Source organism: Cuculus canorus, chromosome 4 (assembly GCF_017976375.1).
Source record: "Cuculus canorus isolate bCucCan1 chromosome 4, bCucCan1.pri, whole genome shotgun sequence".
In the NCBI taxonomy this organism is placed as follows: domain Eukaryota; kingdom Metazoa; phylum Chordata; class Aves; order Cuculiformes; family Cuculidae; genus Cuculus; species Cuculus canorus.
Window position 1 is genome coordinate 59,757,789 of NC_071404.1, and position 25,189 is coordinate 59,782,977.

Genomic DNA, 25,189 nt, shown 5'->3' on the forward strand with positions numbered 1-25,189 from the left:
GCAGCCAAACCTTTTCTTGGGTCACTGCTTCTGATAAAAGCCATTCATTCCCTCTTTTCCCCAAAGAGGTTGAAATAAACTTCAGTTCATCCTACTAACAAAACTCACACTTAAATTTAAGGACCATGTTGAACTGATGATCCAGGAACATTGCCTGTGTCAGTCCATATTTTTGTCACTGCCAAGCAAATGATTTATGCCTAACACCCATCTTTTGCCTCTTTGCTTTTGGTATCAGCAAGAGCAATCACACAAAGTGCAAAGCTATGCTGTGCATGCCAAACTGCAAGCAAGAGAGCATTTTCAGCCCTGCAGAGAAGCACACAGAATCCAGGTATGCACACAGGACGTGGTATAAGCCAGTGTTCGTTTCACACGTCCTGGAATGGACTACAAAAGTTCAGGTTCCAAAGATTCCACCAAGGATGCAGTAAAAATTGCACTGTCTGAAAGCTTTGAAATATCCCAGAGAACAGACAATCTCCTGTACAAATCCAATTTTGACCTCAGGCTCAAACTAACTGAACTCTTTTGTACCTGAAGAAAGAAACAAGCAAAAGAAATGGATACAGATACACTACTTCAAAGTCCTCTCACTTCACAGCTCTTCTAGCCATGAGGCTAACCAAAGAAGGAGCGTGCATGTATCCTTCTACTCAAAATAAATTATTTCTTTGTTATCTTAAGATAGTATAACTGAAAAATCTACATACCCTGTCTTACAATGCCCTAAATCAATTTAAGCCTCATTACAAAAAGATCAAATCCTGTGATGGACTCATACGGCTGTCACATTCAGGTGGACTGAAGACGCAGGAAGACTAAGCAGAAGCATCTTCAGTATATATCACTTCAGCAATTTAGGCAATGTGCAACAGGTGCCAAGGGCAGCATGCACACGCCTGGCTTTAAACTTTGCTCTTTAGGCACCTTGGATAACTCTGCTCATGGCATAAAACTTATTTCAGCAAAAGCAGAGAACAGTACCCAAGGGCCTAGAGCTGTGCCTTCCCTGATCGCCCTCCTTGCGATTACAGAGAGGCTTTCCAAGTGCTTACAACCACCTTCTGCAGTGCGGTAATAAACGCAATACATGTTTCAACCAGTGGACATGTCTCCATCTTTCCATCTTTGCTCAAGACTTCCTTCCTGGGCACAAATTAGTAACTGCTGTTCTCAAAACGCCTCAAACACTCAGGGAAAAAAAAAAATAAAAAAAAATCAGATGACAGGAGAATGTTTCATGTAGGTCTTCTCCCACTGGCAAAAGCTACACACAGCTGGCTGCCAAGGGCAGTTCCTTCCCTCTAACAGGCTGGAGCTGGCCACTTACACAGTAGTAAAGTAATGAATGGAGTAATAAACCCGGATTTTCTCTGCATGGTTTTCAGCATTTCTGAGGCCACTTCAAGACATGATTTATGCAAGAGGTAATCCCACGTCTTCTGTTTGTCAGCTAAGGGCGGTGAGGGGGGGAAATATGAAATGAGAGAAACAAAATAGCTGGCAAACTAAAATGATCTTAGAGAACAGCAATTCCTCCAGCTTCCTCCACCCTGCACACTTCAAGGAGGCCTTTCCCTTTGGCCACAGAAGTCGTCGGTTGCACATTGCTTTGAAGTTGAAATCTGGGTTTTCTTATATGATAGCACATTCAAATTGCACACTAACAGCAACAAAAGATCAGCAGCCACGGCACGGAACTGTATATGTATTTATTTATTTTAAGTGGGGTGTCTCATAGCTGGGCATAGCTAGCAATTGCTATCCAGGGAAGCCTAAAGCATTATTTTTGATCTACAAAGCTTTCCACAGTTTGGAACCTAATTACTGTCAGAAAGTACTGCCTCCTCCTCATCTGTTACCATGGCAGCTGCAATCAGCTGAGATGCTTAGACTGACAAGCCCTGATTTAATAGGGTACAAGGTCAATTCCAGAGGGCTATCAGTTTCAGAATCTACTCTCCTGCTTGGGTCTGACAGCTTTTTTCAGGAAACAAGGAGTTGGGATAAATTAAAACTGTTAAGGCTCGGAAGAAGTGACCTTTTTTAAACTGAATCAACAGCTCAGTGCACACTGCTCCACTAGCACTTGCTGGTTTGGTTTGAGATTTTTGTATTTGGTTCTCCCTCACCCCTCAAACAGTGTATATGCTCTCATCTAAGGGTCAAGGTGCAGATAAAATTAATACACACTTTCTTATTTTAAAATATCTTTCTGCATGGTAAGAAAGCAGATTGTTCAACCAAGTAGTCGGGTTATTTTCTAGCCTTTAAAGTCAGAAACCAGGGATTCTGAGCCTGTTCATTTCTACTGTTTACAGAAACTATTGTTTAACTGCAACATTAGTATTTTTCCATACTGATGCTTTTCATATGGTGATCTCAAAGCACTAGATATGCTTCTCAGAAAGAGAAAAGCCTAGCTTCCCAATGCAACATCTCAGTCCTTCAGAAATGCACTTCCCTTGCCATCTGTGTAGTAACAAATTTAGAAAAATGAGTAGTATCTTGGCAATGTTCACAAAATGTACTCAGGATGCAGGGGATGGTGGAGGGGTTCCTACCAAATGGGGAATTCAGTATCCAAGTTGCAGGTGATCATAATGTCTAAGCAGGGGGCTGTTTTCTGAGAAATACGCCATTAATTTTGTAGAGCATGACACAAGTGAGCTGCAATTCAGCTGAAGTCTGCCCATTGAGGGACTTGTCATTATAGAGCCTCTAGGTCTGCAGCTCTCCTTGTTCTGCACATTTTCCCCACATGCACCAGAACAAGCTACTCAATATAAAAGATTTAAAGAGAACAACCCAAAATTGGTGTGATCAAACACAGTGGCCACTTTATGAATGATTAACATGAATTATTCTATCTGTAAAATACAGATAACCCTGCCCTTGTATTTCCCAACACAAGAGCAGATCACTGGCATTTGAAGTGAGTCTTGAAAATCACAGGTGCTGATAGCATCAATAACAGCACACCGTGAGATGCACTATTATTACAATAATAATGGCACTCATTTCAGACTCCTGCATTTTTCAGGTCATCAACCAAAAACATTAACAAAACACGGCCCTTCAGGAGATGAAAAGACTTTGCAGTGTAATGCAAACTCATTCATACAATTTCTTTCTTCTCACCCAGTCTGTGCAAAGTGCCTGCTGGCATCCTTCTGACTACTGGGACAGTCGTCAGTGCCCCTCCTCACGAAAAGGATCCGGCCCCCTGATGAAACTAAATGGAAATCTAAGTGCATCAAGCAGCTGACATCAGTTTTATGCTCTTAATTGTACTTTCTTTTTTTAACTCTAGGTCTTGACCCACAGGCTTCATCAATGATGCCAGCACTGAAGCCACAGGGACAAGCCATGCAGATTAGACTTGAACCTAAAGAAAACTAGCTCAGCTAAGCAACTGCAGGCCAGCAGGGCATCTAGGACCTCCCCAGCTGCACCTCCCTGCAGAGCTACTAGAAATTCTCTACCTGTTCACCTGGCAGAGAAGCCTAGCAGAGCTGCAGTGCCCACCTGCCAGGCCCTGTCCCACACCTCAGCTGGGTGCTTTGCTGGGGGCACATGGCACCATGATCAGCTGCAGCAGAGCAGAGGGCACATGTCCCGCTGCACTGTGCAGGCTATATATCCTCTGCCAGAGGAGTCACAGTTCCTTTCTCCTGGGAGCAGCAGAATGCCCTGGGCAAGCTGTGTCTTGCCTGTGGGATACAAAATGGGTCCAGTGCACTCTTCAGGGGAGAAGAGAGGACAGAACTGAGCGGCTTTCAATCCTCATCCCCAAGACAGAGGTGGCAACAGTGGCACACAACAGTGGCTCTGCACAGCAGAGCTCTGCAGGGCTCTGCTGTGGCCAAAGGCAAAAGCTGATCCCTTTGCAAACTGAGCTTACAGGATATTTCTCCAGCAAGAGCTTTTCACAAATGCTACTTTCCAGATTTTGAAATGGTAGAAGAAATTTTTCTTTGATTTTAGGAATAGTTGCTGAGACCTTATTATTTCATCATTCCTTTCCTTCCTCCAGCTTAAGAGCGGCAGACAATAGCTGAGGTAGAAAAGGTTCCATTTACTCCTGATATACGGAAAGCAAAAGGAAACCCTTGATCTTGCCTTTAAGGCAACTGTTCTGTGTATGTGTACCTATGTGCCAGCTTTGCCACTTGGACTTTCCCCTCCATTTTAAGACTGAAAGTTAAAGCCTGCAGGAAGGGATATGGAGCTTAGTAAAACGGACTGCTTCAAATTATAAAGTTAAACACAAAGGTGTTATCAATAGCACATAGTTCTGCAAACATACACGCAAAACCTGATCTACTCTTCTCCTTCCTTCTTTGTCTGAATCAAGGAGGAGGCAACTAAATGTTTAATTCCCTTGTCCGTGTTGCAGCCTTAAATTTGTGTGGTACTTTTACAAGGCTACTAGCTCTGCCGACTTGCAGTGAAACCAGTAGCACACAAAAAGGAATACGCAGATTTTGTCTTTATAAGCTGGGAACTTCCTTGGTGGAAAACATCCACAAGAAATTCAAGAGAGCATGCTAAAGCTATATATATTTTTTTTTTCTTTCATCTTCTTTAGGATATTTTTTAATAGACTAAATGGCAGTGTTAACAGTATAAAAATAAAGGCAATTCTCAGGGGAACAGGAGGCCGCTTTTCTGCATTGTTTGCAAAGAAACCCTGGCTGTCTGAATGGATGATACATTAATTTTGTGTCACAGCTGCTCGGGGAGGACACAGTGAAGTCTACCAGGGTACAGTGCACACAGTTTAGAATGGGTACAGTTAGTATTGTTTGTTACAGTCCTCAAAAAGATGTTTCTCCAATGCAAACATGCTATGAAATACATTTTTCTCTAATCATATCAGAAAAACTTCAGTCCACAAAGCACTCTTCCTGAACTTTTATGGGCAGTTGATGCTCAAATTCTTGAAGGAAGAGCTAGCAAATGAAAAAAAACTAAATATGCCACAGGGATATTATTTCCTATAATATAACTCCCCACAAGCTGTTAAAACGTTCTGTACTTACAGCAATACTCTGAAGATTTTTCAAGATTTTCAAGGTAATGCTTGCAGTAAGAACTCCTTGTGTTCCTTCTGCTCAGGAGGATCCACAAACACACCATCAGATTTATGTCTTTCCCTTTTAAAATAACCCTCCATACTCGTTTGCAAAATTAATTTAAATAAACATACTGAACAAAGGAACACCTAGCCCAAGGAGGGGAGGGGAAGGGTGGACTGGGGGAGCAACCCTACTGTATCTACCATATCTACCATTTATCTATCATTTAGCTGCTCACTTGCAGCCTCAGCTCTAACACCTCCTCTGTCTCACATAGACTTTTCTTCTCACTTTTCCCTCTCCTCCTCTCCATAGTCATGCCATAATGTGTCTAAGTAATTTCTACAGAGTTGGTGATTAAAAACTGCCAGCAGTTAGACAATTTATTATAAAACCTACATGGGGATTGTGCATTTATGAATGCAATAATTAATCAATGCATAATAGGCATGCACTGCACATATTGTTTTTCTTTCCATATGCAGACAGCTTCGATTACCACGCGGGTTACACTGCCATGCGGATCTTTAGTTCCCAGTAGCTGCTCTTCCACCCTGCAGTGTTAGCAAAGACAAGTTCATTGTATTAAAGCCTGCATTCATCTGCAAAGCCATCCAAATACTGCTGAATTAATTAATTTTGCAAGTAGAGGCTTTCATAAGAAAATGCCACAGTCAGTGTCATAACTACTGAACTGCCATGATTTTCCTTTTAAACTATTTTTTTTGCAGAGGCTCAGCTATAAGGTGAACTTGGAGCTGTGAGCTGGCAGACTAGTTTGCATCTTAAGAAGAAATTTCATTTTAATAAATTTATTTTTTAATAGTTTCAACTCTTTGAATTAATGGAGATTAAGCCAAGAAATTAGACTGACATAATAGTGCAAAGTAGAGTATTTTCCCCTTTTTAACCTACCTGCCTTTTAGCTAGAACCAGGTAATATTTACTTCTACAAAACTTAATAGTACCCAAAAAGACAATTGTAAACTTCATAAACAGTGATCATCAAATGGCTTAAATGGAAAGAGCCAACACCCCTTCCTGAGCCTCATCATTAATAAACAGCATCAAACAAGGCTCCACAGTTATTAATAGTCAATCAGTAGGGATTTGCTTCTCCCTTGCAAGAAATTCCCGTCAGTGGATTTCCTCCACGGCACCACTTTCTGCCCAAACAGAAAAACTAAGATGCTTTGCCCCACAGATGTGCTTCCCTGCTAACTGCTAAGCCATTTGAGTCAGCAGTGACGATAGCTGGAGCTGAGTAATCAATGCGAGTTTTCATCCCAGGGCAGTGAGTACACAACATGATTATGTGTCCTCCCTGACCAAAGGGCTAATCTTTATTGCAGACCTGCTGCACGTGGGGACTGACTAGAAGTTGCCGAGCTCTGCACTTGGCTTGGAAGCTAGTGCCTTCAGGACACTACTATACACTACTATATACATATAAAAATATTAATACTTCGTACTCTGTAATGGCCCACAAAGGGGATGACATGGTTTTATTCTGCCAATATGCAGAGGATTACAGGTTTCTGCTTGAAGCCACTAACAACCTGAACAGGAGAATTACAGTAATTCCACTAAAACCATGCCAAATCCTAGGGTCTGGCTGATGGCACAGTGTTACCCTTTCTGCTTTTCTTGAAAATGTAACGAGTACAATACTACAAACAGGACTTCAACCCAAGGAGGTTCAACTTAAAGAATGGGCTTATAAGAGCCATATGCAGCAATGAGGACATTTTTCACAAGACCTTTCATCATTTCGAGATCTAAATCCTTGATATGGACAATTCTAAAGGGAGCTCAAAAATAGCTAGTAGCCTGTCAAATATAGATGAAACTCACACTGTCTTTTCTGCTGCTCATACAACTCCATTTTCAGTGCAAAGAATCTCACAGCAAACAATAGCAAGGTACTCCCTTAAAACCTTGCACTGCTTTCGCCACTAGGTCACCATGCAAGCACTGTTGTCATTACTTCAATTAGTAACATTTTGCCTATGTCAATATCACTATTAACACCATGAAATACTATTTTTTATTACTATTTATTAACAGCAGAATATGCTGTATAATTCGTCATGTGATATTACTGGGAGAAATTTACTGAATACAATTACATGCCAAGAGCTGTGACTACGAATCCTTCCCACAACACCTCTTGTGTCAGAAAATACCCTGAAAAATCCAGCAACAGTTAAAGGAATCCCATAACCAGAATACCTCAAATCCGGAAAAAAACTTTTAGGCCCTGGTTCTGCAATGTAGGAGCCTGTCTGCATGGCGTCTACCCCCATTACCATTTTCAGACGCAGCAGCACAGTTAACAGCATTAGTTATACAGAAATTTAGCAAGTCTTATGCAAAACTAATGTGAATGTGAGTCCTTGACTGGGAATTCAGATCGTCCCTAAAACTAAGCCTGGCAACACAATAAATGAGAGACTTTTTTTTTGTTTGTATTTTGAAAAACATAAATGTTATCCTGAACACAAAATATTAATTACTTGAAGGAGATTATTTGCCACCTGTTTGAACATGGCACAAAAAGCAGTGAAGGTGCATTTGAGAAAGACTTCACTTATATGTTCCTTAAGAGCCTTGACATATAGGTATTTCAGAGGTAAAATTGGGACTCAGTGAGGATCAAGATGACCAATTAGTTGTACTTACAGTAAATGTTATTTATATTGCATGATGCTAACCCAACTCTGTTAAACCTACAGTTTAGCAATGACAGCACATATATACAGACTAAGTACGCGATTTTCTCATGTGAACATACACAGAAACTAGTTAGTACATTCCAGATTAAAAAAAAGCAACAGTCAGCAAACAAAGAATATTAAATACTATACCTCTGAGTCATAATCTTATAGGCATCTGGCAGATAACAGCGGATATTCTCCATCTGAGCAGGATCAGAGTCACAGATTTTATCATCAGTCCTCCCGTAGTTGGCACTTTCAATCATGATAACATCTGTTCCTGGGCAACGAAGTTCTATGGGGTAACTCTCACAGGACAGTTCCCTTCGGACTACAGCCATGGGGACCGGGGCACGGCTGAAAGCTGCAAGGATTAACACAGAAACACAGCAAACATTTACTTTCCACACTGAAGCTAGGAATCAAATCGGAATGATGTTTAGCAGCAGGTTTTATCCATATGCTGTACTGAGATGGTTTTGGTACCACTGAGATATGGTCTGAAGAAACACGATCCAGTCCCCAGCTTGCTGGCTGCCCAGAGAAATCAATTCTCCACTCAGTGACTTGATTTTCTCATCTTAAAAATAAGCTAATGATCCCTTCTACACAGGGCTTTAGAGATCTCCTATTAAAAAAGGTAAATGGCACCCAGGGCATTGTCATTACTTCTGCTTACCAGGTCAAAAGCTAGTTAGCTTTCATACATAATATTACAGTCTTGTGTGGTACCTGATCAACCAGGGGAAATTTTCTCATAATGAGTAATCCAAGTACCAGGATCCCACCTGCTCAGTGAGATTGCACCTGTTCTACTGCAGATGTAAGAACATCTGCATTGCCCCAGCCCTTTTCTTGGTCCTCAGAAAACATGAGCCTAACGGCTTTTGCTGTAGCCTGCAATGTGCTAGGGGATGTGCCTGCGGGTTCTGGCAACCATCCTGGATGTTGGGCCCTGCAGTGATAGTTTCCATGGAAAGGCAAATATATAGTGCACTGAATGATTAAAGTTCAGTCTGAGCTTTGTCAGATCTGCCTGGATATTCAATACCGGCACACACTTGTAAAGGTAATTTAAAGAGCTCTCAGAAATCTTACCTGTTTTAAAAGAAATCCAGGCTACAGTTTGCAAAAGAAAAAAGAAACATGCTTTGAGATGTCTTGAAAACAAAGCCCTCAAGTATCAGTAAATAAATTCACATGACAACAAACAATAATAATTCCCCATCTTTACAGCCTCTTTGATCCAAAAATCTTCAACAGCTTGACAAACGTGAATGTATTAATTCCCCAAATATCCATACAAAGCAGCTATGTGTTGTCATTCTTCTCTCAGTTGCAGAGGTGTTATGCAGCTTCCAGAATATCTGGTGGGAAATACACAGTGAAGCTGCGAACTAGACACTTGTTTTACAGCCATGTGCACCAGCCACAAGCTGAAACAAAAGACAACCCCTTCCCTTCTTTATTCCATGAGAAGGAAAACTCACCCACATCAAAAAAAGTTTCCAGCTGCAGGGATGATGTGCCCTTCTGGCTCCATTTTTTATTGCTTCCAATTGCAAAACTCGAAATATAAACTGTATCTATGCAATGGTCACAGAGTGGTTGGGGAAGGTTTAATGCTTAAGAGATTCAGAAACTGACACTAAGCATCTTTCAACAATTCACTTTCCCCACGCAACACCATTGTAAAAAACACCAAAATATCATCCCTAAAATCAAAAATCCCTTCCAATGAGCTGTTACCTCATCCCACAGAACTTCCATATGGTATATATATGCCAAGTTTGCTCATGAAAATAAGAACCAGCTGATGCTTTACAGTATACCCTTTAGGTGTATCAAGGCTACCCTCTTTGTCTGGCGGGAATCCAACACATTAACTTCCGTGAAGCCTTCTATTATTATCAGTTATCTCATTTATATCCTTTTCATTGGGCATATTCCCATTTCTGTAAACTTGCAGGGATTACTCTTAATATCAGATCCTTACTAATGTGCAAGAGAGGTTGTACTATACCACAGAAAAAACTGTTCTGCCTCAACATCACACCTAACCTGAAGATCTCATCGCCCAGACAACTGCATGTGGACTGCAGTGCTGAACACAATGGTTCACAATGGGCAAAATAACTGCCAGGAGCTCAACATGCTCGGACAGTGCATGTTTTTGGCAGGAAAATAAAGGACGGATTTAGTGAAATAAACCTATTATCAAGGCATGACCCTGAGCGTATAAAGAGACGAAGCAAGAGTGAGGTTTGGAGAATGTTCTCCCACCGGACTGATGGGACACTGCCGCGCCATCATGGTAGCTATCTTTCTCTCTCCCTTTGTCTCTTTTCTTTCTTTCCTTCTCTTCCCTCTTTTGATGCATGTCTCATAACCAAATAAACAGCAGCACTTGACCTCGTTTGAGTCTTAATTCTGTGTCTGAGTATCCGACCTAAATGCACAACACATATCAGTGGTGGACTAATTGCTAAACTCCCAAGTTTGGGAGCAATTAGCACAGCTTTAGGGTTTGGATCATGTAAGATGTCCTCCTTCCCTGAGAATCAGAGAAATGGTTTTGCTCTGAGCTCATATTGCAACATATATTTGTGTAATGCAGTAAATTCTTACTACAACCAAATTCTCCTGTTATAGGATGAGGAAAGCCAGCAGGAGAAGCACAAACCTCTGAGATGCAATGCCTCATTCTTACACTTGGCTTTACATCACTAATCAATGATAAGTGAATGGAAGAAGGATGGGACATAAAGTTAGAAACAAGATTTGATCAAAGAGATAAGCCCATCAGAAAAGCAAAGTTAGCAAAGCCCAGCAATTTTAGTCTGCCCTACAAACAACAACAAGAGGTACTAAGTTCTCTTGAAAGGATCTTTCCACAGAAGGCCTGCAGCAGATCCTGCTTTGCAAAACACTGGAGACTACGGCAACAGAAGGGAGCTTATATTTGCCTGCAGTACCTTTACCCTTCACAGGCACAGTGCTGACCAGGAAACTTTTGATGTCAGTCTGATGATGTAGGAAAAGAGCTGCGGTGAGCTCTCTTTTCAAGCCTCTTCTGTACTAAAACTGAGTACAGGCTTCTCTGCCTGGCAAAGAAAGACCTGGGAGTCTTGGTTGACAGTCACCCAAACATGAGCCAACAGTGTGACTAGGTGGCCAAGATAGCCAATAGCATCTTGGCCTGTATCAGAAATGGTGTGACCAGCATGAAGGAAGGAATAAATCATTATGTTAAGGGAATCAATTAGATTAAGCAATAATAAGAATAATAAGAAACATATCTTGGCCAGCTTGCAGTATGAAAGAATGTGATTGTAACAGGAGTCTCTCTTTTTTGCTAGTTGAAACAAAGACAGTCCTGCAGCAGGAACAAAGGACAGACCTGAGCTCACCAAGAGGACACAACGAGGAAGGAGATAAGATGAAGAGCATCAGAGGATTCTGAAGACACAAAGGAACTGTGATGTACATACAAGAGTGAGTGACAAGATATGATAATGAGTTCTATGCACGTTTAACCAATATTTCCCAGAATATGTAACCAATGTTTCCTAGAATCTATATGAATACGTATGTTTAACCAGTATAAAAGTCCTATAACCAGCCTTAATGGACATACATATTACGTGAAATGATTCCTTGTGTGTCTGACGTCATATTATATATTAAAGAAATACCTGCTTAATAATCAAATTGGCATTGATTATTGACTTTAGCTTTTTCACGGCATCAAGCAGGACCAGGGAAGTCATTCTGTCCCTGTACTCAGCATTGGTGAGGCCAAACTTTGAATACTGTGTTCAGTTTTGGGCCCCTCACTGTAAGAAAGACATTCAGTTCCTGGAGCATGTCCAGAGAAGAATGATGAGGCTTGTGAAGGGGCTGGAGAACAAGTCTTACAAGGAGTGGCTGAGGAAACTGGGGTTGTTTAGCTTGGAGGAGGCTGAGGGGAGACCTTATTGCTCTCTACAACTATCTGGAAGGAGGTTGTAGAGAGGTGGGTGTTGGTCTCTTCTCCCAAGTGATAGGAAGAGAGGGAATGGCCTTAAGCTATGTCAGAGGTAGTTTAGATTGGACATTAGGAAAAATTTCTTCATAGAAAGGGATATCAAACACTGGCACAGGCTGCCCAGGGAGGTGGTTGAGTCACCTTCCCTGGAGGTCTTTAAAAGGTGGGTAGATAAAGTGCTTAGGGATATGATTTAGTAGTGTACTGCTACGGTTGGAATTGATGATTTCAAAGGTCTTTTCCAACCTAATGATTCTATGATTCTGAGTGACATGGAAGGCAAAAGGTTTCTAGCACCTTCTGGCAGAACACTGAGGCAAAGTGCCCTCCCTCTCCTGCCACGCATTTAGAGGACTCCAATTAACTGCCAAGAAAATGCCAAAATGAGGTTTACAGTCAATATTGACTATTCAGGGGTATAGTTAGTCCCATTTCTTGGGCAATTTGGATCCTTTTCTCTATGAGCCTACAGAAATGGCAAAGATAGTTGTTTCCCACTATAGAAAAGAAACTCAAAACTTTGACCCACATGCTTCAGCAACTATATTTTTCCTGTTAATTCCTATGCATTCACACTATAGTTGAAGAAAACCTCTCTTAAAAGCACAGGAACTAACTGTTGAACTGATACAAACCCGGTATATTTGTCAAAGAGCAATCCTGTACATACACAGCTAACCTTAACTCTCGTGTTTTCTTGGAAATAAGACATTAGGAACTGCTACCAGCAATATGGTTTTATTAAAATAGAATTTTATCTAAGGGCAAAGATAGCATTCTAATCTCAGAGCAACTCTGTCAACAATGATGATGCAGTACTTCAGGCTTCTATCGGAGTTAATATGAAAGTACAGAGGTTTAGTAAATGCTGTTAAAAATGTTCTGTACCAGATGTGAGAGCATTTTTCTTGTGTTTGGGACATCTTCCTGTACATGAGACTTTATGACACTGGTCTACTAAAATTGCATGAATGTCAGTCCTTCGTACCAAACAAAACCGTGAAATCAAAACCAAACACCCCTCTACCAAAATAACAACTCATTCTACTTCCCATTAAAGAGCCTCTGGACAGATGCAAATGTTTCTAGATGTGGCTTTCTGTTTACTGGAATTCACTTTTTGTTTCTTACATAATCGCTCGACTGCTTTAGATTAGAAGAGTGGCCTTCATTTACAGACACCTCACTGTGGTAACATGGAGTCAACATTTATTTCTTAGATATACAGCATAAAAGAAATGTGATACCCTGGACAAATGGTAGGAATACCTGAGTTCTGTAATAAAATATGATATTAGGAAACAATCATGTCTGTTTTCCATCTTTGTCATTGCCCTGCATGGCTTTTTTCCTGCTCTGATATTTTCAATTAATACTCCAATAGAAGATCATAAGTTGGCTCTTTATCTCATTGTAAGTATATTTCTTGATGCTGCTTCCTTACACGATAATTTTATTCAGACTTTTTCACTGATTTTCCTGTGAGGAGCAATTTTTTTTTTTTTTTTTACATTTTGCTATGATATAAGATACATCAAAGTTCATCAGTGAAATATACAGCACAATTGTATTAATTCATTAATACACTTCTCTCTCTCTCCTTTGAGCAGCTCCCTATCTCTGCAGTCTCTCACTGAGTTCCTTATTTAGTCTCCTAAATAAGTGGCCTAAATTGTTGGCTTGAAGTTAAGAGGAGCTGATGGTTGCTCACTACTTTGGAAAACGTGTGTCTTTTTCCAGGATCCTATATGCAGACGGCTATCTCAATACAGATGGCAGAACTCAGGAGATTTTGAAAAACACTCTTTATAACATTTACACATGTGCCAACTTGAGTTTTCTAAGTGCAGCTATTTGGCGGGAAATCATCCTCTTGAGCTTCTGCAGGCCAAAGTGAGAGCAGAAGGTGAAATGGCAACAGATAATGACTGGATTTTATCTGGGCAATTTAGAACTTCTTTGTATCTGCTAATTTCAGGAGCTTGAAAATTAAGTAAGTCATCAAAATCTTGTGCTCTTTCTCCCCCTCTCTTTTGACCTCAGAACATAATTGCCCCTTGTCATGCCTGCAGGGCATGGGCTCCTAGTTACCAATGCGTGCTTAATCAAATGCTGAAATAGCCTTTAAATTACCTGTCACCTTGGCTGCTAAAGACTTGTTGAGCTCCCTTAGGTGTAGAGGAATGATGGTAGTAGATATACTTCTAAAAGAAAAAAGTGTGATGATGTTTTCAATTAGTTTTTATATGCAGTTTCCCCAGCAACATGATGTTATAGCTCAGAATTTTCAGAGTTAAATTTCAGTGGATATTCGAGGGCAGTGAAACAAAAGCTGGAAATGTAGAGATAATTATTTTCACAAGTTCTGCACATGATTTAGTCTGCCCAGCTAAATACCTGACTTACTGTTCCCAAAGGCAAACACAACATGCTAGAGGAAGAATTTTCCTACTAATGTGGAGGAATGCTTCTGTGTTTGTAATTTCGCTGTACTTTAATATTCCCACAGTGCACCTTGACTCTGTGGAAAAAAGAATATCAGAAAGTAATACTAAAAAAAATCCCCTCCTCACCTCATTCTGAAGCTTACTCAGTACAAGATGAAATCCTTTTCAGTCGATGAGTCAATAAGCCTCACAGGACCTTGTCACTCCTCAAAGGGAAGCACATGCTTAAGTGCTTTTCCTAAATCAAGGCCCTACTTTTCCCTATTACAATATAAAATCTCATTAGTGCATTCATTTGCACCATGCAAACATAGTTCAGTGCTTCTTTTCTGTCTCGTTTTTCCTTAATCCAAATTACACCTGGCCTCTGAACTCAACAACAATATTAGAGGCCAACAAAAACTCAGATTAAAAATAGTGACAATAAACGCTTCTCAAATGTATTAGGTTGGTGCAAAAACAATTGTCATTATTAGTCATAAACTTTAAAGTAGTATATCTCATCTTATAATAAAATTTATTAATTGAAATAAGAACCATTAGAATCTACACATTTTTGCCAATAAGAAACAAGTCTGTTTGTTCCAATAGCACAGAATTATGGAGTCTTGGAACTGATGAATTCTTCAAAAGGAATTTGAGCTGCTGCTTGGTTGTGGACAACCTTCTCTTGCAGGAAGTTGTAGCGATGCTTGAAAATGTGGTAATCAGTGGGAGAGAGGTCTGGTGAGCAAGCTGGATGAAGTAGAGTTCGATAGCCCAGTTCATGCAGCTTCTGAAGAGTCATTTCTGAGAAATGCGGTCAGGTGTTGTCACGGAGAAGAATTGGTTCTTTTCAATTGACCAGTGATGGATATAAAGGTTGCAGGTTTTGGTGCATTTTGTCAATTTCCTGCAATACTTTCTCTGCTGTGATAGGTTTGCCAGGACTCCAGAAGTTCAAGTGGATGATTCCATTTGCTGACCACCAAACAGTAACCATAACCTTCTTTTAATGCAGCTTCAGTTTGGGGAATTATTTTGGTGCTTCACTTCATTCCAGCCACTGTACAGAACACTACTGGCTGTCACATAAAATCCATTTTCTGTCACATGTCACTAGGTGATCAAGAAATTGATTGTTTTTTGTTGTGCAGAACAGTTGCAGAGTAGACTTCGTAACAATTTTATTATTTATTTTATTTTTGTTAAGCTCATGCAGCATCCACTTGTCAATATTTTTTGATTTTCTAATTTGGTGCAAATATTGAACAACTGTGGAATGGTGAACGTTTAGTCCTTTTGCAAGCTCTTGAATTATTTTGTGTGGGTCCACTTCACTAAAAGCCCTCAACTGGTTGTCATCTGTTGTAGAAAGATGTAAGCAACCCTCCTCATCTTCAAGGCTCTTGTTTCCAGTATGAAGTTTTTTGAACGAAAGTCAAGCTCTACTTTCATTAACATTCACCTGACCAAATGATTTGTTGATATCACTAGCAGTTTTCACTGCTTTATGTCACCTTTTGAACTCATACAATAAAATCACACAAAGTTGCTTTTCCCCGTCTTTAATTTGATAGTGTAATATAAAAAAGAATAAACAGTGAGAAGAAAACTATTAGCATAAAAGTAGAGTGATTTTCACACTTTAAAATGGTATATTATATGAACATAGTTAAATAAAAGTTTAATCCAAAATAAGCATCAAAGTTTACAAGGCCAAAAACGACAACTATTTTTGCACCAAAGTAATACAATGCTCTCATTCCCCAGTATTTTCATTGTGCACAAATATCAATCTAGTTCTGAGAAGCTTAAAAAATATGGTTGGTCCAAAGTTCTCTGAAAACTTCAGATTACTATACCAATATGGAAATGCTATTCTTTCTCTCCCACTTTCTCTACATATGCTGACAACAAATTAAATTGCAAAGAACTATGTGGATTTTCTAGGGGGATAGTGCGGAAAAACCCCTTTCTTTACTTTCAGCCTGCAGTGAGTTAAACGTGGATCCTACAGACAATGGCTGGTGCTAAGACATTGCAGCAAAAGGTTGCATCATCCATAACCAGATCCCCCTGGGAGGAAATGAAGACTGAAGGCAGCCAGTGTGGCCAAATGGCTGGAGCCATCAGCAGTGCTTGGTCTCCACTCCCAGCTCTCTCCTCTGTGCCTCAGACGAGTGCTGTCTCATCTATAAAAATGGGAGAATTATCTGATCTCCTCCATTAAGCAGTCCAAAATCTGCTAGGAAAAAGAAGAAGAGAACCAGTTATAATCCTCAGAAGGTGAAGAATGTGGCTTCCGCTTGGGTTTCCCCATGTGGATCAAATACCCTCATTCCTCTAGGCTATCTTGGGCTTTCTTCTTTTACAGAAGATATCAAAAACAACTTGTGACTTTCCTTTGGGCACCTTCACCAGAAGCAGTGACTCCCTTCACCCAGCAAAAAGCCAGCTATGAACAAACTTTGCAAACTGCAAGAGGATTCTCTTACATTGTAGGATGGAGTATACAAAAGAAAAATACATACGAGAAACAACTCCCCAGACATGACAACCAAAGAAAAGCTAAGAACACCCTCCTGCCCTTCCTTGTGCATTTGATATGGAGGTTGAGGTAAACTATCTTATGATTCCATAAATTGCTTAATCTACCTCCATTATAACACACAAGTGACACTTGCTAGGGATCTGCTCCCAGGTTACACGAGTAAAACTACAGCAGATGTTAAACAGCATATTTATATCTCACACCCTTCCCCACAATGAAGAGGAGACACAGGAGAAGGGTAGAGTAAACACAGAAGGGGTTTCCTATAAGGGCTGTCAAACTCACACACAGTCAGTGCATTTTCCAAGATGAATAGCCAAGGATGCAAACAGAAGCACAACAAAAAGCCTAGCAAATTCCAAAGGACACATCTCTTAAGCAAGTCTCCACATGCAAGTATCAGCGTCCTGCAAAGTACCTTTTATTTCAATGACATATTTCCTCTTCCACATTTCTAGACACTCTAAAAGTCAGATCTCAAAAGGGTTATGCAGCAACAACTGGCCCTTTCCATCACCCACTGGATGGCCAGGAAGCCCAGAGTCTGCAGGCAAAGGATTAAGCACCAGACAGTTTGATCCTGGGGCATTTCTGCTGCTTGTGCTCTCAGACGTGAGGTTTAGGGTGAGGGTGAGGGTTAGGGTTAGGGGTTGTGATTACAGTTACAGTTTATGGTTAGTGTTTAGGGTTAGGGTTACAGGTCCAGGTTAGGGTCAGGGTTAGATTGTCTTAGACTCTCTAAGTATTAGATTAGCTCTTCTCATAGGGGTAAAGAGAAATTTACAGATAATGGGCAAAGAGGTCTGGTGCGAGATCACCAGAAAGAGGATCCTAAGAATGGTGAAATGGATGCATTTGTATCTAAGGATGGGCGCACGTGGGAAATAGATCAGTGTGAGGCCCTATAAGGAAAGGAGATGAAATTATAAAAGACTACAGAAACCAGATGTTTACTATAAATGAATGAGTCTGAATGCAGGAAGTGACCAAGGACACATAAAGGGAGAGAGGTAAGAAGACAGACTGGCCCAGGGAGACATGGCATATTGAACTGAACCAGACATGCAGGAGAAAGCAATGCAATAGCACTACTGTGCTTTCTTTCCGTTTCTCCATTGCCATCTTCCCAGACTCATGGGCTGCTGCCTCATCAGTGAGTGATGGGAAATACTCTGAGAATTGCAACAAACATATCTTTAGACAAGCCCTCATCTGCAGAAATCTCACACTAACAGAAAGTTGAATACCTCTACAGCTAATATTTACAATGCAGCACACTGCAAGGTAAGGAATCACCAAGGGTCAGCCTCCATGCTGCTAAACTGGCAATGGTCCAGGGTATGCCAACCTACCAGCTCACTGTGGTTTAAGGGAGAGTGGGTCCTGCTTCCTTCAGTCAAGCCAAGCCCTCTTATGTCCAGCCATGGTTCAACTGCTGGACCTGCACCCAATTCTGGTCCTCTCTGAACCCCTTAATGAGTCAGGTCAAATCAGTCGTCCAGCAAGAAACAAAACCAGGGGCCCAAGGAGTCCCAGGAGAAAAGAGAGGCTTCTGTTGCAAGAGTTGAATTAGCTCAGAAAAGGTTAGCTAAGGTCATAGAAAGGAAGCAAAAGATTTTCAGAGGGAAGGAAGGGAAGCCGAATGTAATGTGCCTTACAGAAATACATGACAACCAAACTTCAAATCAGAGGTCAGAAGCACAGCCCCAGCCTGAGCTAAATGTCACTTAAATGAATTTAATTAAAGCAGAAGCAACAAGTTGAGAACAATAGACAAATGAAATGCTGTCTCCAAGGGGAAGGTTGAATGCAAGTACATTAATATTTAGGCCTCACCACAGGAAAAAGCTATTCCCAAGTATCTCTTCCTTTTCAGTGGATCGTCTCATTTGTAATGAAAGGCACGCACAAGAAGATACTCAGATATAACTGCTTTTCAAATTCACAGGCTTCCTTCATGTGAATTAACTTTCAAGTGTAGGAAAACACTGCACAGATAGGGAAAGCATCTGCGGTTAAAGCCCTGCAGTGCAGTGCAAAAGATGTATAACCAACCTTTATGCTAAACTTGCCCTTCAGCATAACAGTGACATTATTTAAAATATCAGAGCTTCAGATCTTGGGCCTTAACATTGAAACCTTCGTGTTCTCAATAAAGCAAGCACTGGGTTCTGTGCCACAGGGACCAGTCCTTTTTATAAAACTGCATACCAAAAATTTCACTGGGCCCTTTGTTACTCAGTTACTGCTGTTACAATAGGCATCTAACTGTCTCACACAAACAAACAAACAAAACAAACAAACAATGAACCAAAAAAAATAGGAAGCCTTTGACATTGCTGAACAACCTTGAAGTCTCAAATTTAATGCAGCATGAATTAACGCAATGAAGAGAGTAGAATTTTGCCCCTTTTTAAATTGCTCCACTGTAGATTTTTACTGTAACCATTAGCAATATTTTTTTTTAATCTCAGATAAAAACTTTTATAAACCACTATAGTAGGTATAATCATAGATGCAGTTAAGATAAGCAAGAATCAAAGGTTTAGCCTAAGAATACTAAGAAAATGAATCTGTCATTTTTGGATTTCCTATTAAATAGTAAGTTCATTTACTATTATTTTTGTTACCATTTAAAATACTAGCTTAAAATGTTACCCTAGCTAAAATAATGAAAATCTGGAATAACTTTCCTGTTATCAGCAGAGTTTTTTTAGGTATGTCAGCAGAACGGGCTTCACTAGGATTTAGTAGTGTCCCCAGATGGATACTGACCAAGCACTGAGGACATGCTCTTCTCTATCATTTATACCACCGTGAACTGGGAGGTGGCAGCCCTGAACTACAGGAAGTAGGACGAGGATAAGCTGGAGGAGACCGAGACCTAAATACATTCTCAAAAGTCAAACATGTTCTGCCATGCAGGATTGTCGCATGAAACACAGTCCATATCTGACTTCTGCGTCACCAAAGAAAAAAAAGTAAGGGAGGGGTGGGGGGTGGGGGAAGGCAAGAAATGCAACAAAACCAAAATCCTAAGCAAAACAAGCAAACAGAAAATTAAAAAATCCAACGTTAGAAAGTGATCCCACGAACTCAGCACTTTCAGAAATCCTTTTAAGGCTGATGCAAAATCAGACAGGTCGGATGTATTTGGAGCTTTGCTGCACAGTAGCATGACAACAAATAATAGAATCCTACTGATTAACACCTCCTCAAAGTTAAAGTTTAATTTTGAATTACAGTTCCCTGAATAGACTCTGAAGGGGAACATTAAAGCTCTTGTAGAAATATCTGCATTATTAAAGAAATGAAGATCAGAGTGACGATTACTTTGTGCTGTTTATGGACTTGTTTATCAGAGCAGTAAATCTACTTCCAAGTTTGTATTGCACAGAAAGGAGGACTCAGTGAAATCTGAAGAACTGTCCAGATAAAAAGACATGCAGGCAAAAGAGAAGAATTTCTCCCTGAGTATTAGAGCTTCTCATTCAAACACCTGTACAAAAATCTGGAGCCTTGAATATTCATCATTTAAACCAATTGCTTTACATCACCGATGGCCCAAGAATGACTCCTTTAAAGTTAATTTTACAAGAAATCACCCAGACAGTGAAGACTAGTCATCTTCAGGAAGTAATACGGCTGGAGTGTAGATTGTTAAATAAATAATTGTGATTTTTCTTGGTGTTTTAGACATCACAGCTCCTACAACCCTCTGACACAAATAAGAACAGTTTGTTCTTTCCACTAGCTGTAACTCCATCAAAGTCTTATAAAGAAGACTCAGACTGCTTTAAGATGTTGCCTCCTCCCAGAACTGCAGTCCATTATATATTTTTTTTTCATACACACACACACACTTCTATAAATACATGATGCAATTGTAACAGGCAAAATGGAAAGCATAGGATGAAATTTGGGATCCCCTACTCAGCACATCTTAAAGATCACTGATTTTTAGAAACCAGTAGGTGCTTATCAGCAAGATCTGTGACTAATCTACAAAGACAACCCAGTCCCCAGGTGCTGGATGAGGATTTCGATAGCATGACATCTATGAGCTCCACCTCAGAAACAGAGGCATGAGATCTAAGATCATTTTTGCTCACAAACTAATGAGAATTAAAAATAGGTAGTGGCAACTCATTTTTTGCAGCCTTCTGATTCATGATTCTCCTCAAAGTCTGTGATATAACTCCCCTCTGAGCTCAAAAGATCAAGGATTTCACGTCAAATATACTAGCATCTAAAAAAGAGCACTGTAGAAGCATATACGTTCATCCGAACAGTGGCCAACTTTACTTCTCCCAGTCTCAGAAATAAAGAAGAATAGAAGAATTAAATTTGGGGAATAAGCTGAAATATGTGCATTTGCTCTGGGTGGAAATATTTTCCAAGTAAAAGCAGACTTTCAGAGAAATCACATATTTTTGCCTGCAGACACCCCTTCTCCTCAGTGCAAAATAGCAAAACAATAAAACTAATAAATCCGTTCACTTACTATGAAACAAAAAAAATCCTGAGTGTTGCATCCATGTACTCACAGCAAACACTGTGGTTCATTACATTTCCACCTAATGCAGCCTGTGCAAATACTGTTCCCAAAACATTGCATACATACATACGTATGTATAATACACATATTGCCCATGCCAAAGTGAGATAGACAGCCTGCAAGCGCTGAGACTCCCACCAGTACCATCCTGCAACACTTCCTAAATCCTTCTGCACTGTTCATCCACTAAAGGTTTCCAAAGGGTTCCTCTGAGTTTAAAAAAACACTACAGAAGGGTTCCCAGAGAATTGTTTCTGGGAAATTATTACTTAAATTTCTCATGTACTTATGTTACAATACATTTAAGTGTGGCTTCTAAATAGAAACAGACTTTTATCCAACAAAGGATCCACCTGAAGTGCTTTTTCCTGTGCCTATAATACACATTTCTTTCTGTACTCAGGCATTCCTTCAGAACTTTCTAGTTATTTATACTTTCCATCTACAATTTTCTGCTTTTTCTGAGAATAAAATTGTTGCATATTTCCTTCATCTTGTGTTTGCTGTTCATGTTCGAGGTAAGCATTCTGCTGTCACTTCCCTCCAAGCGCACTTTTGGAGCACGAGCTAAAACTTCATAAAAGAAAATCAGACTTTTTTCCACATCCCTTATTATTTGATAATAAAGCACCTCAAACTGTGTAGCATTAAAAAACTGCTTTGTAGGGACCCAAGGGAACTACCTGAGCAAAATAACAAAGAAGTCTGTTGTTGAGCCTTTGTTTCCTTAAAAAACAAAGTAATTTTTAATGCAATGCAATATCTGCTGTTATTGCCCTAGAGTGGAGGTGCTAAAACATGGGATGCTGTGCTGGTGAAGGGTTGCCCTAAGGCCCCTAACTGATGTAAGGAATGAGGAAGAGCAGCTCCTAAATACTTCTCTGCAATTTTTTCATTCCACCACTATCAGGAAAGTATATGCTGGAAATCTCACATCATGACTAACAAACCCAACAAAGTATCAATGCCTACTTCGGACCAATAAATTCAGGGAAAGTTTAGTGAGACTTTCTCTGGGTAATTTCATACAGGTTCCTGTTCTAACAAGTACATTGACCAAAAAAAACCCAGCCAACCAACAACAACAACAACAAAAAAAAAACCACAACCAAAAAAACCACAAAACAAACCCCAGATGCCTATAAGCAAATATCATGAACCAATTTAACTTGGAAAGTAAAATAAGATCACAATCCTGATTGGTACCATATATACTTGAGGGTTTTACCAAAGATAGCTCCTCATAGATTAAAATATTTCAGACAAACTTAAACAGAGATAAAGATTTAAGCTGAAAAATGCAGACAGTAAACTGAGAAGTCTGTTTCCAGATGACAAAATCTCCAACTCTGCAATCATGAGAAAAACCTTCTTTTGTTAAATGGCCTAACCTCACTGAAAAAAAATAAGACAAAGGCAGCAATGTAATTAACAATTTACAGTCTGGAAACAGAAAAACACAGTAATAAAACCTTAAAATATAAATGAAACTACTGTAGACCATCAGACTAAGAAAAACTATGCTTATGAAAATTTTAAAGAAGCAGCAATATTTTTGCAGTAGTAAGGTGTATGGGTCAAAGACAACCAGTTATCAAGCACAACATCAACCCCTTACATCTATTCAGTAGCTCACTATGATCTGTATTTGGAAAGAAGCCAATAGATGTATTTATAAGTCACAGTGATAAAAGAGGTACTTTTTGTTCTAGCAGATATTAGGGAAGATGTAATAGCAAACAGCCAAATATTTTTCATTCTGCAGAATCGGATATCTTCTGTCTGGGAGTTTGGAAAATCCCACAACTCTTTTAGGAACCCTTTGCTGTTTTTTAACTCAGTCTGGGACACTGATATATTACTATTAGCAAGCCATTAGGAAAAAAAAGAAAAAAAAATCAGGCTATAAAACTAGATCATAAGTCCAGTTGCACACAAGAAAAAAAAACATTAGTTATTTCTTCTCAAAAAGTAATATGAGTGAAATTGTCATCCCAGCTAAAACATTTCTGAAGTTCAACAAGAACCTCATCAGTCCAGTATCAGTCAACACACTTCTTGATGATCTGAAAGAAAATAAACTCAAAGCATGCCAAGCTCCCAGTCAGTGCAAAAATTGATGAAATGTTAAGTAATGACATGGACCTTGTCGGTTTTGCAGATTGATCTATACACTGTCTGAGCAGACTGTGCTTTAACACAGACAAACACAAGTCCAGGTAGGAATACAAAAAGTGCTCATTATGTGAGACCACAGCCTCGCAAGCAGTCATTGAAACAAGACTGTTGTCATGATTGATAAGAATTTGAACACTGTACAGTAGCTCAAAGGGCGAACATGATCTCTGTGAGTATTAGGAGGTGAATAACAAGCAGAAGTGGGAAGACAAAATTGGCCTGCATACGGTATCAATAAGTCTATTACTTGAACATGTACATTGTGGTATTTATACTTCAAAAAGATTGTTGGAAAGTTCGAAAGGGTTTTCAGAAGAACTTAAGAAAATTTAAAATATAGAGCAAAAATATCAAGTACATTCTAGAAGGCTAGTTTTACCAAAGCTGTTTAACTCATCCAAAAGACCACTGTAGTCTACAGGTATCTACAGAGAAAAGATAGTTATTAGAAGAGGTTGTTCTTTAATCTAGCAGGAAAAGGCAAGCAAGGTGCAAGAGCTGGAAGCTGAGAACAGATAAATGCAGGCTAGAAATAAAGTACATATTTTTAACAGTGTGAGTAGTTTACCATGGAACAGTTTACTTAGGTATACGATGAATTCATTATAATGACTGAGTATTTTTCTGGCAGATACATTACAGATACATCAAACAAAAGACAGAGGAGCCTGATTCACAAATTACTGGATGAGATCTCTATTGTGCAAACAGTTGGGCTTGTTGATCACAGCAGTCTCTTTGTATTTTAAAGATCTATGAATATTTGGGAGAAAGAAAACAGGAAAAGATGGGGACATTTGGCAGCATGGAACCCAATGAATTTATTATCTTCGAAAAAGAAAAAAAATAAACAAACCAAACATCCCCTTCAGTCAGCTTTTATGTAGATACCTGCTGCGCTCATCCATCCAAAGATGGTTTGTATGTTGCCTTTATCTAGTGGCCATGAATGGATAAAAAATGTTCAAGGACAGCTTCTTTGAATTCCTACGAATAAAGGACAGCAAGGAGGAGGAAGGGAATTGCTTAAAACCTACCAACAGATGGGATTTCAGTCAAATGCTTGCTTTGTTTTCATAATAAACCATAATCTGTGTAATCTAAAACAGTTTTTATAGTAAGACTATGGCATGTGAATTGCTTTCTCAACCACTCATCATTAAAGAAGGTGCCTCTTCATTGCTGAAGATGCATTGGACTCTGGACCAGTCAGTCAGAGTAAGTTTAGGAGGATGGATGAAAGCGTAGGTATGGCACTACATTTTTAGTAGGTTTTTCTGCTTTGGGGTTTGTGTGTGTGAATGTTTTGAGTTTTTGGTTTTTTTTAATCAGCCTTCCAATATGGTTACCTAATAAATTATTGAAATTCTGAAAAGCTTGTTAGGTGGTCTCTAGGTGCTGTTAGCAACATCAAGTCTTTGCAGTATACATCCTACAATATCAAAGCAATGGCAAAGGCATTAGGGTCCTAGTATGATGTTACTAGGATGGGTTGGGGACATAATTTTGCCAATCCTGCTTCCTAGTCACTGTGCTGCAAGTGTCCATCTCAAACTCTGGCATGGTCCCCTAAGTCCTCTTTGACTTATGCCTGACGTGGGGAGCTGCAGAGAGCCAGCAGGACTGCACAGAAGCAGGGTCTCCA

At 39.8% G+C, this 25,189-nt stretch overlaps 1 protein-coding gene across 18 annotated transcripts in view; it reads right to left on the reverse strand.

The window, feature by feature from the left end:
- Window positions 1–25,189, reverse strand: part of ADGRL3 (adhesion G protein-coupled receptor L3) — a 532,152-nt gene that overhangs the window by 284,897 nt on the left and 222,066 nt on the right. For 17 of the 18 annotated variants that reach the window (XM_054064759.1, XM_054064762.1, XM_054064751.1 and 14 more), the window contains exons 4-5: window positions 8,900–8,920; window positions 7,952–8,165 (exon numbers count right to left, since the gene is read on the reverse strand). In XM_054064759.1, the coding sequence (XP_053920734.1) occupies window positions 7,952–8,165; window positions 8,900–8,920 (235 nt within the window). The remainder of the gene's footprint in view (window positions 1–7,951; window positions 8,166–8,899; window positions 8,921–25,189) is intronic. The other variant, XM_054064747.1, reaches the window with a different exon arrangement.